Source organism: Balaenoptera physalus (genome assembly GCF_965194825.1).
Source record: "Balaenoptera physalus genome assembly, chromosome: X".
NCBI lineage: Eukaryota > Metazoa > Chordata > Mammalia > Artiodactyla > Balaenopteridae > Balaenoptera > Balaenoptera physalus.
In genome coordinates this window covers 8732433-8754901 of record NC_138903.1, presented here as the reverse complement: position 1 = coordinate 8754901, position 22469 = coordinate 8732433, and the positions used below count along the sequence as shown (strand labels likewise).

The window sequence follows — 22469 nt, the reverse complement described above, 5'->3', positions numbered from 1 at the left end:
TCCAGGACAGATCACATCTTGGGTCACAAATCAAGCCTCAGTAAATTTAAGAAAATTGAAATCATATCAAGCATCTTTTCCAACCACAACACTATGAGATTAGAAATAAATTACAGGCAAAAAAACATAAAAACCACAAACACATGGAGGCTAAACACTACATTACTAAATAACCAAGAGATCACTGAAGAAATCAAAGAGAACAAGACAAGTCTGTCCACTCTCACCACTATTATTCAACATAGTTTTGGAAGTTTTAGCCATAGCAATCAGAGGGAAAAAAGAAATAAAAGGAATCCAAATCAGAAAAGAAGAAGTAAAACTGTCACTGTTTGCAGGTGACATGTTACTATACATAGACAATCCTAAAGATGCCACCAGAAAACTACTAGAACTAATGAATGACTTTTGTATGGTTGCAGGATACAAAATTAATGCACAGAAATCTCTGGCATTCCTATACACCAACAACAAAAGATCAGAAAGAAATTAAGGAAACAATCCCATTCACCACTGCAACAAAAATAAATACCAAAAAAAAAAAAAAAAAATTAAATACCTAGGAAGAAACCTACCAAAGGAGGTAAAAGACCTGTACTCAGAAAACACTGATGAAAGAAATCAAAGATGACACAAACAGATGGAGAGAGATACCATCTGCTCTTGGATTGGAAGAATCAATATTGTGAAAATGACTGTACTTCCCAAAGCAATCTACAGATTCAGTGAAATCCCTATTACCAATGGCATTTTTTTTTTAACAGAACTAGAACAAAAAAATCTTAAAATTTGTGTGGAGACACCAAAGACCCCAAATAGCCAAAACAATTTTGAGGGGAAAAAACGGAGCTTGAACAATCAGGCTCCCTGACTTCAGACTATATTACAGAGCTATAGTAATCAAGACAGTATGATACTGGCACAAAAACAGAAATATAGATCAATGCAACAGGATAGAAAGCCCAGAGATAAACCTACACACATATGGTCACCTTATCTTTGATAAAGGAGGCAAGAATATACAATGGAGAAAAGACAGTCTCTTCAATAAGTGGTGCTGGGAAAACTAGACAGCTACATGTATAAGAATGAAATTAAAACACTCCCTAACACCATAAGTAAACTCAAAAATGATTCAAGACCTAAATATAAGACCAGACACAATAAAACTCTTAGAGGAAAGCATAGGCAGAACACTCTGACATAAATCACAGCAAGATCTTTTTTGACCCACCTCCTAGAGTAATGGAAATAAAACCAAAAATAAACAAATGGGACCTACTGAAACTTAAAAGCTTTTGCACAGCAAAGGAAACTATAAACAAGACAAAAAGACAACCCTCAGAATGGGAGACAATATTTGCAAACGAATCAACGGACAAAGGATTAATCTCCAAAGTATATAAACAGCTCATGCAGCTCAGTGTCAAAAAAAACAAACAACCCAATCCAAAAATGGGCAGAAGACCTAAACGGACCTTATTCTCCAAAGAACATACAGATGGCCAGGAGGCACATGAAAAGCAGCTCAACATCACTAATTATTAAAGAAGTGCAAATCAAAACTACAATGAGGTATCACACCTCACACCAGTTAGAATGGGCATCATCAGAAAATCTACAAACAACAAATGCTGGAGAGGGTGTGGAGAGAAGGGAACCCTCTTGCACTGTTGGTGGGAATGTAAATTGATACAGCCACTTTGAAGAACAGTATGGAGGTTCCTTAGAAAACTAAAAATAGAATTACCATATGACCCAGCAATTCCACTACTGGGCATATACCCTGAGAAAACCATAATTCAAAAAGACACATGCACCCCAGTGTTCACTGCAGCACTATTTACAAAAGCCAGGACATGGAAGCAACCTAAATGCCCATCGACAGACGAATGGATAAAGAAGAGGTGGTACATATATACAATGGAATATTACTCAGCCATAAAAAGAAACGAAATTGAGTCATTTACAGAGACATGGATGGACCTAGAGACTGTCATACAGAGTGAAGTAAGTCAGAAAGAGAAAAATATCATATTAACGCTTACATGTGGCATCTAGAAAAATGGTACAGGTCAACCCGTTTGCAGGGCAGAAATAGAGACACAGATGTAGAGAACAAACGTATGGACACCAAGGGGGGAAAGCGCAGGAGGGTGGGGGTGGTGGTGGGATGAATCAGGAGATTGGGATTGACATGGATACACTAATACGTATGAAATAGATAACTAATAAGAACCTGCAGTATAAAAATAAATAAATAAAATTCAAAAAATAATAATAAAGTGAGTTACAGGCTTCTTGGGGCCCAGAGCTGAGATCCAATTTTGGGTGGATCAAAATCTACTATTTGGTTGTGGCACTATCTGGACGCGTTGAGTTTGTCACTGCTGTGTTCAAGGAAAAGGGAAGGTGAGAAAGTATCAAAAGAGATATGTAATTGGGAGAGTCCCATGTTACTAAGCTATTTGTGGATGTTCACCTGGGTCTAATACAAGTGAGAACTGGTTGGAGAAACAGGGGGAAATTGGGGGTGGGGGGATGGTGCCTTAGTTGCTCTATTATGTCTCCAAAAACAAGCACACCACACTCAACCCCTTCTGTGAGCCTCACATCATTTCCTTGCTTTATGGTGGCTCTGTCAAGTCTTGCAGTCCTCCTGGTTTAAATGTTTACAGGTGGAAGTGAAAAGAGGTGAGAGAAAATTCACAGGATTTTTCACGTATATGACTATATACATGTTTGCTTATTTTAAGACTCACTGAAGTGCACCTGCAAATACTGTGCACCCAAGATACAAATCGTAGGAGGTGAATTTTCACAAGTAACAAAATATTTTCACGTTCGTCTCAACTGTGAGACTACCATGAACAATGTTGAACTAAAAAGTCGGAGACGGTATTTAGTAGGATTCAGAGTCAGCTGTCACGGGGCTGTGAACATCTTGAAATGCTATGCAGGTATTTGTGGGTTAGTAGGGATATGCGTTTGTGAGTTTCCTTCTACAGCAATGTTTTATTAGAGTCTCAAAGAGGTAAGACCAAAGAAAGATGAAGGGACTGCTTCTTGGGCGTATGGTTAAGGTGTAAGTTGCCTCAAGATCAAAAGAACTAACCTTTGACTTGCAAATCCCCTGAAAGGGAAGGAGGGGAGGCAAGTTGAGCGCCCCTCAGGAAGTGGAGGGGCCCAGCCCTCTACCGAGAATCGATGAAGGAAATTCACCAGAGTCAGGAAACGCCATGACAGCCCAGTCACCAGGGGGCTGGGAAAAGGTTCGATTAGCGTGGAGATTGATGATGGGCGGAGAGGAGAGTCGGGCCCAGGACCAAAGAAATGTTTTCAGCATCAGCCAGCTGAAAAACAAGACGGCTTCCTCTCTCCTACATGTTCTTCCAAAGCCTCCTAAATCTGCAGGCTGCTTCTCAAACCACATCCTGCAGCATGCCGCCAGAGGGGCAGCCCTGCTCGTCTCTGGAACCAGCCATGCTAGGGGTGCAGCTGGTCCCAATTCCTGTGGATGCTTTTCTCAGAGCTGCCCTGGGCCCTGAGCTGCCCTCAGGTGCTGCCACTCCAGGGTTCTCTTAGGGACACATGTCCTGAATCACTGAAGTACGACCAGGATAGTACTGGGTCACACACAACCCCAGTGAGCATTCTCGTAGGTCCCCTGTCAGAAGTTGCGCTGGTGCTGGCCAGCCTCTGCTGGTCTCACTCCCGAATCGGCTGGGCAGTCGGTGAGAGGAGGAGACTATCGGGAACGTTCTCCCTATGGCCGTCCCTATGGCAGTGGCACGAGGGGGCAGCAAACCCTCAAGGCCTTGTAATGCCTCCTCTTGCCACTGGCACGTTATCATTTCAGCCTCATTCTAGTGGCCAAAGCAGGTCACATGGCCAAATCCAAAGCTACGAGATAAGAGAATAGACCCCATGTCTTTAGAAGGAGCAACTGCAAAGTCACCTAGACATGGATCCAGGGCAGGGTGAGGGATGAGAGGCAAAAAATGCAACCTACTACATCTACGTTAGTGAAGTCAATTTCTCATACGTGACCCGGGTCTCTCCTCACCTTCTGTGAGTCTCAAAATTGATGAGATCAAAAACTGAATGCTCATCATAATGAGAACTGGGGGAGGGATCCGTGGTTACTTGCTTGCTTTTCATCCCACGGCACCTAGTAACACATCATGCCCGTAGACGGTGCTTAAGATCCTGGACAGAACCATCCTCGCTGCTCCTAGCCACACTGAACAGGGTTTGCAATATAATCATCTTAGTTGGTCTTTCCACTTAGAGCACACAGCCCGAATATATAATAATAAATACAGGTTGCCATCCTAGTTATAGGCAGGACACTGGGCACTCGAGTTGATTGGTGGTCTCCCTGAGAAGGGACAAAGCTCTCCACTTCTGGTTCAAATAACCGAAAATCCTGCGACCTTAACATTATGCAGATCTACCCCATGCTGGCACCAAAGAACCCATCACGTCTGCTTGGCTTTGCAGGTCTGTGTAACTCGGCCGATAGCTGGATGATCGTGCCCAACATCAAGCAGAACCACTACACCGTCCACGGTCTGCAGAGCGGCACCAAGTACATCTTCATTGTCAAGGCCATCAACCAGGCGGGCAGCCGCAGCAGTGAGCCTGGGAAGTTGAAGACGAACAGTACGTGCCGCCAGCTCAGCAGAGCTGTCGTCTCTCATCTGCTCTCCTTTCAGCTGCCTCTAGCGCCGCTTCTTTTCCTCTTCTCTGTCTCGGGTGTCGCTGACAGCCTCAGAAAGCAAGCAAAGAGCCAGTGTGCAATCGTGGGTTTTGCATCAGATTCCTCTCGGTTCCAAGCCTGACAGACACAGAGTCGGGGCGCTGGAACTGGCAGATAGTATTCTTTTCCATAGCAGAATAGCAAATTACTAAGTCTTTCTTCAGGAATTCTCTTACCCCAGATAGCTGTCCAGGTCTGGGGTTCTCAGTCAGAGGTGATTCTGGTCCCCCGAGGAACACTGAGCCACGTCTGGGGTCATTTTTGGTTGTCACAGCTGGGATGGATGTCACTGGTGTCTAGTGGTTAGAGGCCAGGGATGACGGGAAACGCCCCCCAGTCCTCAGGATGGCCCCTACGACACAGGGCGAGCCAGGCGGTACGTGCGTCCTGTAACACTGTCATCTCCCCCTCTCTGCCCACCTGGGTTTTATTTTGTGCTCATCTTTCTTTACATCTTTTTGATCTAGAAATATTATGCTGTATAATATGGTACTCCTTTGCATAAGACCTCCCAAGAGACAGTCACTTGGAGTGTGTCAATATCACAGCACGTTCTAGGGTTGCCAGCCAGTCAACAGGAACTACTTTTTAAGAGGAACCCTCATTTAACCCAAATCCTTGATTTCAGTAGTCAAGTAACTTTATTCCAGGTATGTGTGTTTAAGATACATACTCTTAAACATAAGCTAATTTCTCCTCTCCATGTGCCTGCTGGTAAAGAAGAAAAACGTCCTCAGAGAGTAACTAAGAAAACAAATGAATATATACATACACTGAGGTTAATTCTATAGAGTAGATCTAAGAGACATCTTGTTTGTGCTTCACCGGTTTTACCAAAGATAATGTATTCATTTCATATAGACAGGTAATGTCATCTTCTACATCTAGACAGGCAATCACTGACCAGATGTTATTAAGTTACGTACAAGAGGTTGGTAAACTTTTTCTGTAATGTGCCAAATAGTAACTGTTTGGGGCTGTGCAGGTCAGATGGTCTTGGTCACAGGTATTCAACTCTGTCGTGCAAAAAGCACGGCATGGCCACGCTTCATCTAAACTTTACTGACAGACACGTGCAGTGGGCTGAATCTGGCCTGCGGGCTATAGTTTGCCAAACTCTTAGGTGTACAAGTCCTACAGTGCATTGAATTCTTTAGCCAAGTCAATGATTAATTTGTTCCCTGCGCTAATTTGTCCTCATCGAAGCAAAAGCCTTGAACCTAGACAGAGTAGGTCATAGTTTCCTTGAGAAACACATCCGAGGCGCAAGTGGAATTTGTTCCGAGAAGGCAGGGGGTTGGGCCTGACATCAGGTGGCATGACCCTGCTCCGTGCATGTGCGGGTGAGGCTGGGAGCTGAAGCCAACACGATGTAGCTCACCGTTATAAGGCCAGTCTTTTCAATGGCTGTAACGTTCTGATCTTCCTGCCTGGAAGAAGGGCAAGCAGAACACGGCCTTCATTTTCAATGATGGGTGTGCGCCTTTAGGGAGTGCCTTCCTAATCCGCCCATTAGGGTCCAGTTATTTTTACGCACGTCCTATCTTCCACCTTTTTTTTTTCTTTTTTTCCAATTTTATTGAAGTATAGTTGATTTACAATGTTGTGTTAATTTCTGCTGTACAGCAAAGTGATTCAGTTATATACACATTCTTTTTCATGTCCTTTTCCATTATGGTTTATCACACCTTTTAAGCCAAACTATCTTCAGACTCTTCTTGTCTTACTTCATACTTTATCCCTAATAGTTGCTGGTGTGATCATTCCTGAGGACAATTTTTTTTTTTTTTAAACAAGCCAAGCCAAAATTTAAACTACACATGGAATCCAGCCGGTCTTACAGCCTTTGAGAATACCCACTGCCTGCTGAGCACTTGAGGATTTTCTCAGCTCCCCTTTAAGCTTTTCTTTGATATGAACAGAAATCTAAAATGGGTCAGCAAACTACAGCCCGTGGGCCAGATTCAGCTGCCTGTTTTTGTAAATAGACTTTTACTGGCACAGAGCCACGCCCATCTGTTTACCTATGTCTCTGGCTGTCTCCACGCAAGGACAGTAGTGTTAAATAGCCCCAGAAGAAACCACAGGGCCGACATAGCTGAAAATACTTCCTATCTGGCCTCTTGCAGAAAAAGTATGCTGGTCCCCGACCTAAAAGAAAGGATTTTAGAAGTGCTGGTGTCATGTCTGTATCCAAGCAGCGACTAGAAATCCTTTGGCCTACCTGCATGTGATGTCACACACACTGCTCCAGGCTCGCTGCCTCAGTTTCTCAGCCATCGTGTATTGCCACAGTCAGATTTACCAGACTTTTTCCTGTGATTGTCTGAGACCCGTGCACTGCACGGAAGCAGCCTCCCAGCTGCACCAGTGGCTGTGGAGTTTGAACATCATGGTGTTTGCATCACGTTGTAACTCACTTCCTGCCTTTAAGTGCCTTGTACCGACGTCGTGTTGAGTGACAGGGTGGCCTCCACACCAGTGGTGAATTCTCAAAGAAGTAACAGTTAACAACAAGATGTTCAGGTGCGATTCTCCCAAGATTTTATAATGGTTCGATTTTCAAAACACAAATGTGAGAGAGAGAGGACCTTCTTATACAGACAGATGAACTCACGAGGCAAAACCCAGGTGTCTGTCACCATCACATTGCTTGCCTGATCTTGTGGGCTGAAAAATAGACAACTTTATAGTCATTCGAAGCTCATGAGAGTAATGCTTAATTTGGAACAATCTCAAAATAATATAAGCCTTTAGAATATTCTATACATGAAAACCTGCAGTCTTGATTTGTTTGGTTTCTGGTCTGTAGTCTGTTGAGCATGAACCCATTTTAAGCTGATTGAACATGGGAATGGTTGAAAACGAAGCCTTCATTTTCTCCTCCCTTCCCGGATGCTGTTCAGCCAGTATGTACCTGTGCCGCTGGGGTACAGCTGGGATGCCCCCAGGATAGCTTATACCACATGTTCTGGTTGATCCTCGCCCATGCCGTGGTCGAATTGTGAGCGTAGCACCCCTGCGTCCGCATCTTAGAACTGACTGACTGCGAGCTCATGATGGCAGGGACATGCTTGTTCTTACTATTTTCCTGTACTTTTTAAAGCTGATTCTGAAAATACGTTCTCGCTCATGTTAAAATCAACAGTTCTTTTCATCTTCTGCTTTCTGTTTTGTAACCGTTTCCAGGCCAACCATTTAAACTGGACCCCAAATCTGCACATCGCAAGCTAAAGGTGTCCCACGATAACTTGACAGTAGAACGTGACGAGTCATCATCCAAAAAGAGCCACACGCCTGAACGCTTCACCAGCCAGGGCAGCTATGGCGTAGCTGGAAACGTGTTCATTGACAGTGGCCGGCATTACTGGGAAGTGGTCATAAGCGGAAGCACATGGTAGGCAATTTTATCTAAATATATTCTTTCACATTCTCCTCCACCACGGATTATTACAAGGTATTGAACATAGCTCCCTGCGCCACACAGCAGGACCTTGTCCCCCATCTCTTTTACACATAGTAGTTTGTGCCTGCTAATCCCAAACTCTTAATTTATCCCTCTCCCCTTTCCCCTTTGGTAACCGAAAGTTTGTTTTCTATGTCTGTGAGTCTGTTTCTGTTTTGTCAATAAATTCTTTTCTATCATATTTTAGATTCCGTACATAAGTGATATCATATGATATTTGTCTTTGTTTGACTTGCTTCACTTAGTATGATCATCTCTAGGTCCATCCATGTTTCTGCAAGTGGCATTATTTCATTCTTTTTTATGGCTGAGTAGTATTCCATTGTGTGTGTGTGTGTGTGTGTGTGTGTGTACACATATATATATGTGTGTGTGTGTATATATATATATATATATATATATATATATATATATATATGTATACACACACACACCACATCTTCTTTATCCATTCATCTGTTGATGGATGTTGTCCTACAGTTATAAAAAGGCACATCTTATTCTGGACTTTGTCAGACCATCAACACATAGCAGGGTCCATCTTGAATAATAATATGCAGAAAATCTTGATCAGTCAGCTGTTGCTACAGTAATGCTGCATAACAAACACCCCAAAATTCAGTGGCTTCAACCAACAATAATTTACTATTGCTCACCGACACCCACATCTGTGGGTTAGCTGCTCAAGGCTAATCTTAACTGGGCCTTGCTTTAAGCTGTAGGTTGGATCTAGGTCTGTTCTATGGGTTTCTTCATCCTCTTTGGACATATGGGCTACCCAGGCCATGTCCTTCTCAAGGAGCCCAAGAGCGCAAGCCCAACTATGCAAGCACATTTCAAAGCTCTGCTTGCATCATGTCTGCTAACTTCTTATTGGCCAAAGCCAGTCACATGGCCAAGCCCAAGGCTAGTGGTGCAGGGAAGTATATTTTCTTCGCATGGAGTTGAGAGGAGGGAGTGGAAATATACCAAGCAATCATCTAATCTACCATTCGGCCAATAAGAAAAATTACTCGTTTTAACTCCATCCATTTTTTATTTACAGCAAGAATTGAGTCCTGGTCCCAGGGAGAGCTAGCTAGTATGCTAACACTGCTCTTTCATGCCTTAAAGCATGGGTCAGCAGACTACAGCCCTTGGGCCAAACCCAGCCCACTGTCTGCTTTTGTAAATAAACTATTTATGGGAACACAGCCAGGCCCACTCTTTTCCAGTGTCTATGGCTGCCTTTGAGCCACACAGCAGAGTTGAGGAGGTAAAACGGAATCCTGTGGTCCATGAAGCCAAAATTATTAGCTCTCTGGCCCTTTACAGAATAAGTTCTCCAATTCCTACTCGTCATCACTTAAACTAATTTCTGTCGCCTTGTACATTTTGTGATTCTAGACTGGGCCCATCAGTGCAAACAGCTGAGAGCTGAGGCTGGGGGTGAAGCAGTGATCCTTGGCCAGGACTCATTTCAGAGGGTCCCTTGGATCCAGCCCCGTGTTTTGAGCCCATTGAGTTCTCTGAGCCTAAGGGGTGGAGGTCAGGGCAGTCTACATGGGAATTAGTTAACCCTACCAAGTTCACCGTACAAAGCTGACCTTGCCTATTCCACAGCCATAAACTGCACCTCTCACCCTGGCCATCTGTCTCACAAATGCCCACTTAACGAGCTCCCTTTGTGAGCAATTATAATTTTTATTTAGCCAGCCCTTATCTAGCACAGCTATGTCAGGCACTGATCTAAGCATTTTACGAATGGTAACTCATTTATTCATCCTAACAGCCCCACAAAGGTAGGTGCTAATATCCCATTTTACAGATGAGATGACTGAGGCCCAAGGGCACAAAGCTCATAGTGACAGAGTTGGGGAGTCTGTAATCAGGGTACAAGCTGTTAACCAAGGGTCCACAAACATTGTCTGTAAAGGGCCAGAGAGCCAGTATTTCTAGGTTTGCAGGCCAGATGATGATTTTGTCTCAACTGCTCACCTCTACTGTGGTGGTGGGAAAGCAGCCATAGACCACACATCCATGCATGGGTGTGGCTGGGTGCCAATACAACTTCATTTATGAAAACAAGCAGAGGGCCAGATTTGGCCCATGGGTTGTAGTTTGCTAACCCCCGCTCTTAACCACCATGCTGTATTTTTGAAACATTATAATTACAATTTAGGCAGGAGGCATAATCCTCCCAGACTTCAGACAATAATACTACAAAGCTATAGTAATCAAACAGCATGGTACTGGCACAAAAACAAGCATGGATCAATGGAACAGAATAGAGAACCCCAAAATTAACCCACACACCTACGGTCAATTAATCTTCGACAAAGGAGGCAAGAATATACAATGGGAAAAAGCCAGTCTCTTCAGCAAGTGGTGTTGGGAAAGTTGGACAGCCACATGTAAATCAATGAAGTTAGAACACACCCTCTCACCATACACAAAGATAAACTCAAAATGGCTTAAGGACTTAAACATAAGGCATGACACCATAAAACTCCTGGAAGAGAACATAGGCAAAACGTTCTCTGACACAAATCGTACCAATGGTTTCTTAGGTCAGTCTACCGAAGCAATAGAAATCCAAAGCAATAGAAATAAAGGCAAAAATAAACAAATGGGACCTAATCAAACTTACAAGCTTTTGCACAGCAAAGGAAACCTGTACAAAACAAAAAGATAACCTACGGACGGGGAGAAAATATTCACAAATGATGCAACTGACAAGGGCTTAATTTCCAAAATATACAAACAGCTCCTACAACTCAACAACAAAAAAAACAAACAACCCAATCAAAAAATGGGCAAAAGACCTAAACAGACTTTTTCCAAAGAAGACATGCAGATGGCCAAACAGGCACATGAAAAGATGTTCAACATTGCTACTTATTAGAGAAATGCAAATCAAAACTACAATGAGGTACCACCTCTCACCGGTCAGACTGGCCATCATCAAAAAGTCTACAAATAACAAATCCTGGAGAGGGTGTGGAGAAAAGGCAACCCTCCTACACCATTGGTGGGAATGTAAACTGGTGCAGCCACTATGGAGAACAGTATGGAGGTTCCTCCAAAAACTAAAAATAGAGCTACCATATCATCCTGCAATCCCACTCCTGGGCATATACCCAGACAAAACTCTAATTCGAAAAGATACATGCACCCCTATGTTCACAACAGCACTATTTACAATAGCCAGGACATGGAAGCAGCCTAAATGTACATGGGCAGAGGAATGGATAAAGAAGATGTGGTACATATATACAATGGAATATTACTCAGCCATAAAAAAAAGAACGAAATAATGCCATTTGCAGCAACATGGCTGGACCTCGAGATGATCATACTAAGTGAAGTAAGTCAGAAAAAGAAATACCATATGATATCACTTATATGTGGAATCTAAAATATGACACAAATGAAATTCTCTAAGAAGCAGAAACAGACTCACGTAGAGAACAGACTTGTGGTTGCCAAGTAGGGGTGGAGGCGGGGTAGGGATGGATTGGGAGTTTGGGATTAGCAGATGCAAACTAATACATATAGAATGGATAAACAACAAGGTCCTACTGTATATAGCACAGGGAACTGTATTCACTATCCTGTAATAATTAGTCATAAAAAAGAACAAAATAATGCCATTTGCAGCAACATGGATGGACCTAGAGGTGATCATACTAAGTGAAGTAAGTCAGAAAGAGAAAGACAAATACCATATAATATCACTTCTATGTGGAATCTAATAAAAATGATACAAATGAACTTACAAAACAGAAATAGAGTCACAAATGTAGAAAACAAACTTATGGTTATGGGGTGGGGGGAGGAAAAGATTGGGATTGACAGATACACACTACTGTATAAAACAGATAACTAGTAAGGACCTACTGTATAGCACAGGGAACTCTACTCAATACTCTGTCATGACCTATATGGGAAAAGAATCTAAAAAAGAGTGGATATATGTATATGTATAACTGATTCACTTTGCTGTACACCTGAACCTAACACAACATTGTAAATCAACTATCCTCCAGGAAAAATTTTAAAAATATGTATCCTGTAATAAACCATAAAGGAAATGAAAAAAAATATGCTTTAGGGCTAACTGTGGTGTACTTCATGAGTGATAGTTTAATCTTTGCCTAAAAAAAAACAACTGCCTAACTTGAAGATGATGAGTATTATTAACAGTGTTACTTTTGAGATCAGAATGCTAAAACACTTATTTATTAAAAAAAAAAAAAAAACTTTCAATTCAAATCTAGGCAGACAATGCAGTGTGTCTAAGTCCTTTACAGTGTTGGTACAAGTCGTGCAAAATCCAAGAAGTCAAATCATAAACTTGGGTGTCTTATTTCTCCCAACAACGGTCCCTGTATTAGCCAAGCAAGTAGGTTTCTTTTCTCTTGCCACCTACACGGTTCTCTTTGCCCAGAACATTCCTGTTCCAACATTCCACTGGAGGGTAGAGGGCAAATCCTTCCCCCACTCTGGGCCAGACTGGCATTTATAGTTTGTAGCTGCACTGGGGCAAGATAAAAGCCCAAAGGAAAATACAGTGAATTTTTGCAGGTGCAGAAGAGCAAACATTTCTAGTTAATTAACAGACTCTGTTAATCTGGGATGGAATCCAGTGTCTAAATAATTACAACCCCATTAATAATTACTTATGATAAATGATACCTGACCATTATGACCTCATTCCCACTGATGAATGGTGTGGGGAATTCCACCAGACCACTTCAGTTATACAAACACAGATCAGCACTGCCTTGAAAACACCAGATGTCAAAACCAACTCACGAGGAGGGAAAAAGGTTCTCAAATTAATCACCACACTTTCGGATCTTTACAAACTTGTGTCCACTGCAGAAAATTCTCATGTAGAAAGTAGCTGAACATTTCCTGGGAGGAAAGGGTGACGCTTACGATCAAAAATGCCTGTAGTACCTTGATTTGCAACAGCTAATGACACAGATATTTTCTCGTGACATAGAGTCCTGACTTGAAATTAACACGTACGTTATGATCCGTGCCCTGGGGCATGTTAACACTGCTGAGAAACATGATTTTTATACTTTTTGAATTCTCCGAGTCTCACTGCGCACCTTAATGGAACACTGCCTTCTGCCTGCACCTTTCAAGCTCGGTGGAAAGATGTACATAGTTTTACAGATTAATGATAATATAATGGTGTTTTCCTTTGCTTAATGGACTATACACGGAGTTATTTTCTTACTCTGAGGCTGTTAATGTGCTCTTGGTGTTTTAGGAAATGGTGTTAACGTGGGTTCACGCGAAGATTACTGGGCCCCGAGTTAAGCGGCGGGGCGGGGTAGGGGAGGCGAGAGTCTGGATTTTGCTCCTTATTTTAACCTCTTGGTTTTCCCACTTGCTACATGAAGTCAGTCATACCTGCCACAGCTGCTTCGTAGGGGGTTCAGTTAAGGTTCATATGGAAAAGAAACGTCAAAGTTCTTTAACAAAAAATGAAAACAGTGTGTAGCAACAAGAAGGAAACAGTACAGACATGCAGCTATTTTGTGATGCAAAGGCAAGTTCCAAATTATCTGAAAAGGGAAATGGCACCTGCCAGGACGGAGAGAACGTCTTGAGGGAGAATACGTAAAATTGCAAAACGAAAACCTTTCCCGAGTGTCTGTTAGGGTTCTGAGAAAAACAGAAGTCATTCTAGGTACACCAAGGAGGAAGAGAGCCAGAGGCTTCCAGGGGCCCTGGAAGGGCTGGGAGCGCAGGTCAGGGAGCCCACGGCTCCAGTCCATGAAGCTGGAAAGCTACCCACAGCCCAGAGACAACTTATACCCAGGAGTTTGCCTGGAAGCTTCCACAGACCTCACCTCCGCTGTCTACTATCTTGAAAACAGTGTTTCCCCTCCTGTTAGAACTTCTGGATCTTGTGCAAGGGTGTCAGTGGCTGAATCTGACGCAGACTCTTATTGGAAGGAGGACTCTGGGAAATGCAGCCCCAGGATTGTCCCTGAGATGCAGAGCAGGACTGACAAGAGGGAAGAGAAAAGGCCGGTTTGACGGCACACAGGCTGGTACCCTGGGCTGAACAGATGACGAAGTCCATCCTCTTTTAATTCAGTCATGGTGTGTTATCTTATTTTCTTTTTTAAACACACCACTCTTTAAGTGATTGTATTTTAAATCCAGCACATGATTTTCGAAAGAATGTCTGTTTTATCAAAGACCAATGAAGTCTTTCTCTCTGCAATGGGTAAGGTACCATATGTCAGTATCCAGCTAGACTAGTTTCTACTGTAAGAATGGAACTCTGAATCACTCACTATTTATTAAGAATGATGGGGTTTGCTTATCTCAGTAACTATGAAATACTACAAATATTATGGAGGCAAACTTCAGCAGGGTGAAAACAGATTAAGCAGCTTAGAACACTGTAGAGAGAATTCTTAACTTTTTTTTTTTTTGAGCAGTGAGAGGACATTTAGAATAAGTAGGATATCCATCTTCTCAGAGACAGTCAGATTTTTAAAAAATATAGTAGGAAATAAAACCAAAAGGGCTCTTCTGGTGAGGAAAGGCATTAGAGAGTGTTATTTAAGTTTGTGGCCTTTTGAATCATTCTACATTCAAATTCTGATTCTGGTAGTTATTAGTCGTGTGTCACTGGGCAAAACTAATAACAATTAGTGGATATTATATGCCAGGCCTTGTGCCTGGGGTTGTACACGTATTCTTTCCTTAACTCCTCAAAATAACCCTGAGACACAATGACGGTCATTGTCCCTGTGTTCCAGATGAGGAAACTGAGGCTGGGAGAGGACAAAGAACTAATCCCCATAAATGAAAATCATTCTCCATGCTTGCCTTTTGAAATCATGGAAAATGACAGACAAGTTGTCAGTTGAACAATTCAAAGAAGGTCAAAAGGAGAAGTCTAGAGTTGTGCTGTCCAATTTGGTAGCTCTTTAAATAGTTTAATTTCATTAAAATTGAATAAATTTAAAATTCAGTTCCTCACGCACACCAGCCACAGTTCAAGTGCCCAATAGCCACATGCGGCTCGTGGCTACCATACTGAACAGAGCAGAACATGTCCATCATTGCAGAAGGTTCTACTGGACGGCACTGGTCTAGAGAATTCGTCGCGTGGGTCTTCATGAACGTTAAAAAAAAAAAAAAAAAAAAAAAGACAGCAGAACACAAAGTTTCAATTCTCTTGTAACGCCTGAACTGAAAACGGGAATGTGGGTCAATACAGTGGCCCCTTTCTGCCCACTCTATGTTCGGAAGGGAAAAAGATGAGGAACGTGGGTCCAGGGTTCTTGCCAGCTTTCACTGAAGAATGAACAGGGACGACAGAGGATCGCGTTTTCCTGACCCCTGAGGACCACAGAAAGGATTTCACGCGTGTGTGCAACATGGCTCATGGTTTTTGTCATTGCTGTTTTGTGTCTGCAGGTATGCCATTGGCCTCGCTTACAAATCAGCCCCGAAGCATGAGTGGATTGGCAAGAACTCTGCTTCATGGGCGCTGTGCCGCTGCCACAATACCTGGGTGGTGAGACACAACAGCAAGGAGATCCCCATCGAGCCAGCCCCCCACCTCCGGCGCGTCGGCATCCTGCTGGACTACGATAACGGCTCCATCGCTTTCTACGATGCCTTGAACTCCATCCACCTCTACACTTTCGACATCACATTCTCGCAGCCTGTGTGCCCCACCTTCACTGTGTGGAACAAATGTCTGACCATCATAACCGGCCTCCCCATCCCAGACCATCTGGATTGCACAGAGCAGCTGCCGTGAGCACGTGGCCCCGCGGAGCTGTCTTCCGGGGAATAGAAAGGGTGGTGGCCACCATTTCGGGGACACAGAAAACACAGGCTTCCAGAATGTGATTAAATCTCACCAGAAAGTATCCAGAAATCCGCTAAGATAGGACTCCAAATGGGCGATTCCTCCCTTTCACTGTGTTTTGTATCAAGTACAGGCTTTAATAATTTCTTCACCTTTTTTTTTTTTTGTATTTACAGGAAAATTTATAGATTATTTATAAAAGGAACATAACCAGGATTACAACTCTTAGGAATTCTCTGGTTTTGCACATTAGGAGGCCCGTAAGTTTACCAGCTCTTGACCACCTTTATTTCAGCACAGTCTCTGGGCTCGAGAAAAACGTTCTGTGTGCTTATCTACCTTCTCACATCCTACTTCCTACGGATCCCGTGGGAGGTCCTGTCACCCCAACACTGCATAACAGTATGCAACTATTTTCAAAATAAAAAATAGTTTTGAATCTAGTAGGGAAGTAAACAGGCTTCCTTACTCTGGTTTATCTTGAAGTGTTCTAACTGTGATGTCAGAAAAATGTATTGGGTTCAAGTAGGATGGAGAGAGCACGAGAGAGAATGGAAAGACTTGACTTGGGAGCTTGGAATCTGCCATAGTGAAATCTGTAATTACCCTCCGATGGCTGGTGGGATGATGCTGGAAAGAAAGGTTCTGAAACCTTTGGCCACATATTGCCCTGTTTTTCCCAGGATTAAGGATGCTGGGAGAACATGAAGAATGAGATTGCAGTTGAAAAAAGTCTCCTTGAACCCTACTGATTATTCCAAAATTCAGGCTGATTTGCGTTTTCTCGGAAGTGGGATTCTGTGACATGATAGAAATCTATTTCCTTTTAATAGTTTCTTTAGGCCTGTGAAATTTCTTCACTATGTTTAATAGCTGTCCTGTGTCCCCCCTCCCCCGAATAATTTTTGTCTCTGGGGCTGAGGAAATAAACATTTTCTGTCACAAATGGCAACACCCCACTTTGGATCGATTTTGCTCTCCAGGACATCAACACGTGGTCCCAACTGCCACTACCACATCCAACTGTAAGTCACCCGAAAAACACTTAATATATATGAGTTGGTAATGACAAGGGACATTGCATAAAGTACTGTTCTCCAGTATACGTGCCTCAAGTTATTATAAACAGACTTTTATTGAACACATCTTGAAAGATGTAGAAGTCCCTCTATATTCTAGCGTAGTTTACCATAGAGCTGTAAGAAAAAACAAAAAAAAATCAAACCCACTATTCCCACTCCTGAACCTGCTAGTAGAACCTGCTAACGCCATGTCAGATGGGATGCTTGGCATGCTGACCTGACACGTTGGAGCAGTCCGTGAATTAAGACTTTTTTAAGCCGTCCTTGGACTTGGGCCAGGAATCTGGCATTGGTTCTACCTTGACGAAGGGCGTGACATCTATCAACCATTGCATTTGCTAAAATATTTATCTGGGCTACTGGGTTGGCCGTTTTGACTGAACAGACTGGGGGATTTAGACATTGTTTTTACTGATTTTGTTTTTGAGCAAATCAACCAAGTGTTTCTTTGAAATTGGTCCATAGACCCACTGTTTGAGCATCGTGTTACGTGACGACGAATCTGGACTTCATGGGTGGCTTCCCCGGTGCTCCTGCCTCTTCACTGGCAGATGCGCTCCTTTTTCTTAACAGATTCTATATATTTACTATATTATTTATACCCAGATGAATATTTTGACAGCGACTTAGGACAATTTCACATCTAAAAGATGGACGCCTCAATAGAAAAAAAAACATTAATCATTGTCTGGAAACTTAATGGGATTTTTTTCTTCTTACACTATAAAAACAATGTGCATTGGCCTTCCCTGAATAAACCAAAAGGGTTGGCTTAGTAATTTTTACATACTTTTTTGGTAGCTGAATAATGGATATTTTCGTGCACTTTGTACACTAACAGGTTTTAAATAAAAGGGTCTAAAACTCAGCTTCTGAGGTTCTTAAAATCATGGTCTCCAGGTACAATAAATGCTCCAGTTTGCCTTATGATGTTAATCTAAAGCATTTACGAGGACAATATTTCCATGAATTATAATGCTTTTCAATATAAAGAAGTTACTACTCCAACTTTCACTGAAAGCCATTTAGGTTATGTTTTGGCTATTTTTATAAGGACAAGAGGGATTATGTATCATTTTGTTGTGGAAGTCTCACTCTTTGCTAACTTAAAAACATTGTGGATAATAGCAATTACTATTTCCATGTTGTCATATTTACAGGAAAATATGTATATGATGAAAGGCCACAGTGTTTACTTTCATTACTGTAATGATGTAGAAAGATTTCCATGTGGATTTTCTTTGAAAGCCAGAAAAATATATGCTATAAACATTTGCTGCAGTACAATTCTTTAAACGGATTGGGGGCACGGCATTTTGTTTTTGAGGTTCTTACTTCACAGGAGGCACCGCAATATGGGGGAGAAAGAGCTGGCAATGCCAATTACATTAATACACAAAAGTGATACAGCGTCAACCAAGGCTACCAGGTCCGACGTCATGGGTGTGTGAACAGTGCTGGAACTATCTTGAAATGCTTAATAATGTTTGGACAAGGGGGCCTGCATTTTCATTTTGCTCTGGGCCTTGCAAATTATGTAGCCAGTCCTCATAACAGAACTCAGAAACATGGTACCTCTCTTTCTGGCGGATACAAATGAAGAACCCTGGATCCCATGTCACAAGTGGCTGGCCATATAATTCAAGTAGGAATCTAGGTGGATTAAGATGAGAGTGGGCTTGGGTGAAGATTTTCTTTCCAGCTTTAAAAGAAAATGACTTCAAAAACTGACTGCACATATGGATGAGAGTTTCTGCTGGAGAAGAGGAAAAGGCCTGAGGACAAAGAGGCATTTTATCATGGTACTGAGATCTAGAGACTTCCTGAGGAACCGAACCAGCGCCCCCCAGTGGACACGGCATTCCATTTCGGCTCCAGGCACAAATGCAGTGCCTGCAGAGAGACCCACATGTCTGGGAGCATACATGTGCTTTCGGTGTTGGGAACCTGATGGTCTGGTTTAAAAAGGATACAGAGACGGTAATGGGGGCGGGAGAATGTTTCTAAAATAGCGCTTCTGAACCAAGGGGCGATATGGTAATGTCTGGAGTCATCTTTGGTTGGCCCAACTTGGGGGAAGTGCTACTGGCATCTAGCGGGTAGAGACCAGGGCTGCTGCTCAGAGGCTGTGCTACGCTTTGTAGGATGCTACGACAAGGAATTATCCGGCCCAAAATATCAATCGTGCCGCAGATGAGAAACTCTTATTTTGGTTTGGTTCGGTTTTTTAAATCAGAACCCTCACAAATTTTTTTTTTTAACTTTTCCTGTAATTGATTCAATGCCTGGTATATCAGAAAGAAAAGAAAGGGGGGCACCAAAACCTTCACTGCAGTGGCTCCTTCCCTTTAAAAAAAATATTTACAAAATTGCTTGAAAAATCTGAAAAGCAAGCCCAAGCCTGTGTAGATAGAAATCCACTGACAAGCGTCACAGAGATTTGGATGTGATTTGCTTAGTTTGGAAATGAAAGGTCTCTGTATGCTGCTCCTTGCACCCGAACAAATTCAATCCCTGGTACTTGAGTCACGCTGCCAGGCCCTCAGCCCAGACTCTCCATTGCTGTTGCTTTCTGGTTGAAAATAAAATCATTTTTGTGGTTCCCACGCCCTCTGTCTCTGCCTGTCTCTGTTGCCTTTTTTGCCAGTGTGTGTGTTCACATCCACGATTTCCACAAATACTGATTCAACTTCTGCTAATTTGTATACTACTTCGCAACATATCCATTTTCTTTTATGCTTGAAACTTTCCCGCCTCCACCATCCGGCCTCTCTCTAATCAAAATACAGTTACTGTACAAGACACAAAATAGTCCCCGGAGAATGTAAAGACGCAGTAAGAGAAAACCTATACAGGAGCGGAGATTGGAAGAAGAATGGCTTGGTTTCCAGGCTTCCGGCTGGGGTGGAGGAGGGGAGGGCAAGGAGGATGTGAGCAGGTGGGTGGCGGCCTTCACAGCGTGGTCCGGAACCATCCCAGCAGTTGGTCCATGAATCTATCGCCAGCCCCCTCCCCTGGCTAACGGGACTTGACTTTCATTAGAGATGCAAGCCTTTTTGACCTAAGTCAGCGCTCTGCAGACTGTGGTCATGGGTCTGCGGCATGAGTGGCACCTGCACGCTTGTTACACGTGCCAGCTCTCTGGCACTTGTAACCCAAGACCTACTGGGCAGAATCTGCGGGGCTGGGACCCAGCGATCAGAGTTCCAATCAGCCCTCCAGGGGATTCTGATACTAGCGGACGTGCGTGAAGCACCGCTCTAGAGGGCGTTCTCCAGGCTCATATCCCATATAAACACGCACTTATAGCCTGAAATGTCTTTTCAAGGTCATGTGCTTTAGAGGCAGCATGATGTAATGCAGTGACTCAACCTGGCTGAGCATGAAAATCTTTTTTTTTTTTTTTTAACAAATGCCAATTTCTGGATCCCATCCTGAAAGATGGGATGAGGAAGTCCAGAGTGCGGCCCAGCACCCTGTGCTTTTCTTTGAAGTGATTCTCGAGTGCAGCCAGGATTGGCAGCCAATGCTATCTAGCAGCACAGGTCTCGGCCCCTTTTCTGTCAGCGTCAGAGAGGGACTCTTCTAGGGTTTGCAGGCCATACTGTCTGACACCTACTCAGCTCTGCAGCTGGAGAGGGAAAGCAGCCAGAGAGGATGTGTAAACAAATGGGTGTGGCTCTGTTCCAATAAAACTTTATTTACAACAACAAGCACGGGGCACATTTGTCCCACGCTGTGATTGGCCACAGCAGATACAGTGCTGGACCAGCGGCCTGAAACCTCCAGTGCATTGTCTTAACTATCCCTCACTCGCTGGGGACTCAGCCATGTCCCCTCATGGCTCTGGGCCTCTGAGCTCACAAGTCCTTTCCAACACTGAATTACATCAATTCTGCAATCACAGAACTCATGGAGAATTCGTTACCGAGTGCTTAAGACGGGGCCACTCAAGGGCTATTAAAAGATTCTTTCGTTCAACAGAGTAGGGTGTGCCCGTCCTAGTGATTAGCTTTACCTCCTTCATAATTTTGACTGAAATCAGCCCTTCTCACAAGTGACAGGTGTAAAATATATTCCCTTTAGCAAGAGTTTTGAAGTACATTTAATTTGAACTTTTGAAACAGACGCTGCTGTAATTAATCACCTTTCAAAGTCAACCTGAAGGGCATGTCACACACTCCAGAGAGCAGCCCCCATTCCCCTCTTTTACAAATGATTATTTTGTAAATTAGAGAAGCAAAATAGGTTGAAGAAGAGAGCTGCTTGTGATTATAATAGGAGCATAAAAAGAGACATGTGGAACTTGCAAGATCCCTTTCCCTGGAGTACCATTCTCACTGTGGGATGTACTTTCAAGAGTGTAAAATTAAAATGGGGTCAAGGGCTTATGGAAAAACCTCTCTTGTAGTTGTCCTGTCTTAATATAGGTGATTTATGGAAAGGAATTCAGGTCTCCCTCTGAATCTTTTTCAGCCATGTTCTCTAAGAGAATTATAAAGGCATGATTAAATAGGAAGTATGGCAATTAACAAGCAAATCTGTCATGGCCAAAAACCAATTACCAATTAAGGAGAGACATAGAAAAATGATTTAATGAACATTGGTTCTTTAGCATGGTCTATTTATCCTCAAAGCTCAATTTTTGATGATGGTCATTAAAAGTTGTTTAGTAAAATATTTCAGGTAATAAAGCTTATCTCACCCCTTCCCCAGTCTTATTCTCCCTTCAGCTTCTGCCCTCTCTCTCACCTCCTCTTTTCCGTCAAGCTTCTCAAAGGGCAGTTCAGATGTTCTGCTTCTGTTTCCTCGCTTCTCATCATACCTCCCCCCTCACTCGCATCAGGCATTCAGTGTCTTCACTCCACCAAACAGTGTTCAGTGATGTCAGCAATGTCATCTGCATCAATACATATTCCCATGAATGTCTGGCCTCATCTTGGCACACAGCAGCTTTTGAGATGTTAACCCGCTTCGGTTCTTTCTTAATCCCTCCCTAGACAACGCGCCATCCACACCATCTCCTCCTTCGCCACTCTGGGCAGACGCCTCCCAAATCTCTATCTCCAGCTCTCATTTCCCTGCTGAGCTCAGCCCCATATATTGACCCGCTTACTTGATCATCGCTTCTGGATGCCTAAAGGGCACCTCAAATGCAATGTGTCCAAAAAGGCACTCGGGGTCTCTTCCCCCCAACCTTGCCGTCTCCAGCCAGTTTCATGAACCAAAAATGAAAGGTTCATGTTTGATGTCTTCCTCACCCTCCGTGTCCAGTCTGTCACCAAGTCCTGTTGATTTTCTCTCTTAAAGAGCTCTAAC

General features: G+C 43.0%; 1 protein-coding gene across 6 annotated transcripts in view; it reads left to right on the top strand.

The window, feature by feature from the left end:
• MID1 (midline 1) overlaps positions 1 to 22469 on the top strand; it is a 398682-nt gene that overhangs the window by 363659 nt on the left and 12554 nt on the right. For 5 of the 6 annotated variants that reach the window (XM_082447125.1, XM_082447128.1, XM_082447127.1 and 2 more), the window contains exons 8-10: positions 4504 to 4665; positions 7952 to 8159; positions 15669 to 19767. In XM_082447125.1, the coding sequence (XP_082303251.1) occupies positions 4504 to 4665; positions 7952 to 8159; positions 15669 to 16017 (719 nt within the window). In that variant the 3' untranslated portion in view covers positions 16018 to 19767. Of the gene's footprint in view, positions 1 to 4503; positions 4666 to 7951; positions 8160 to 15668; positions 19768 to 22469 lie in introns of those variants that run through there. The other variant, XM_082447129.1, reaches the window with a different exon arrangement.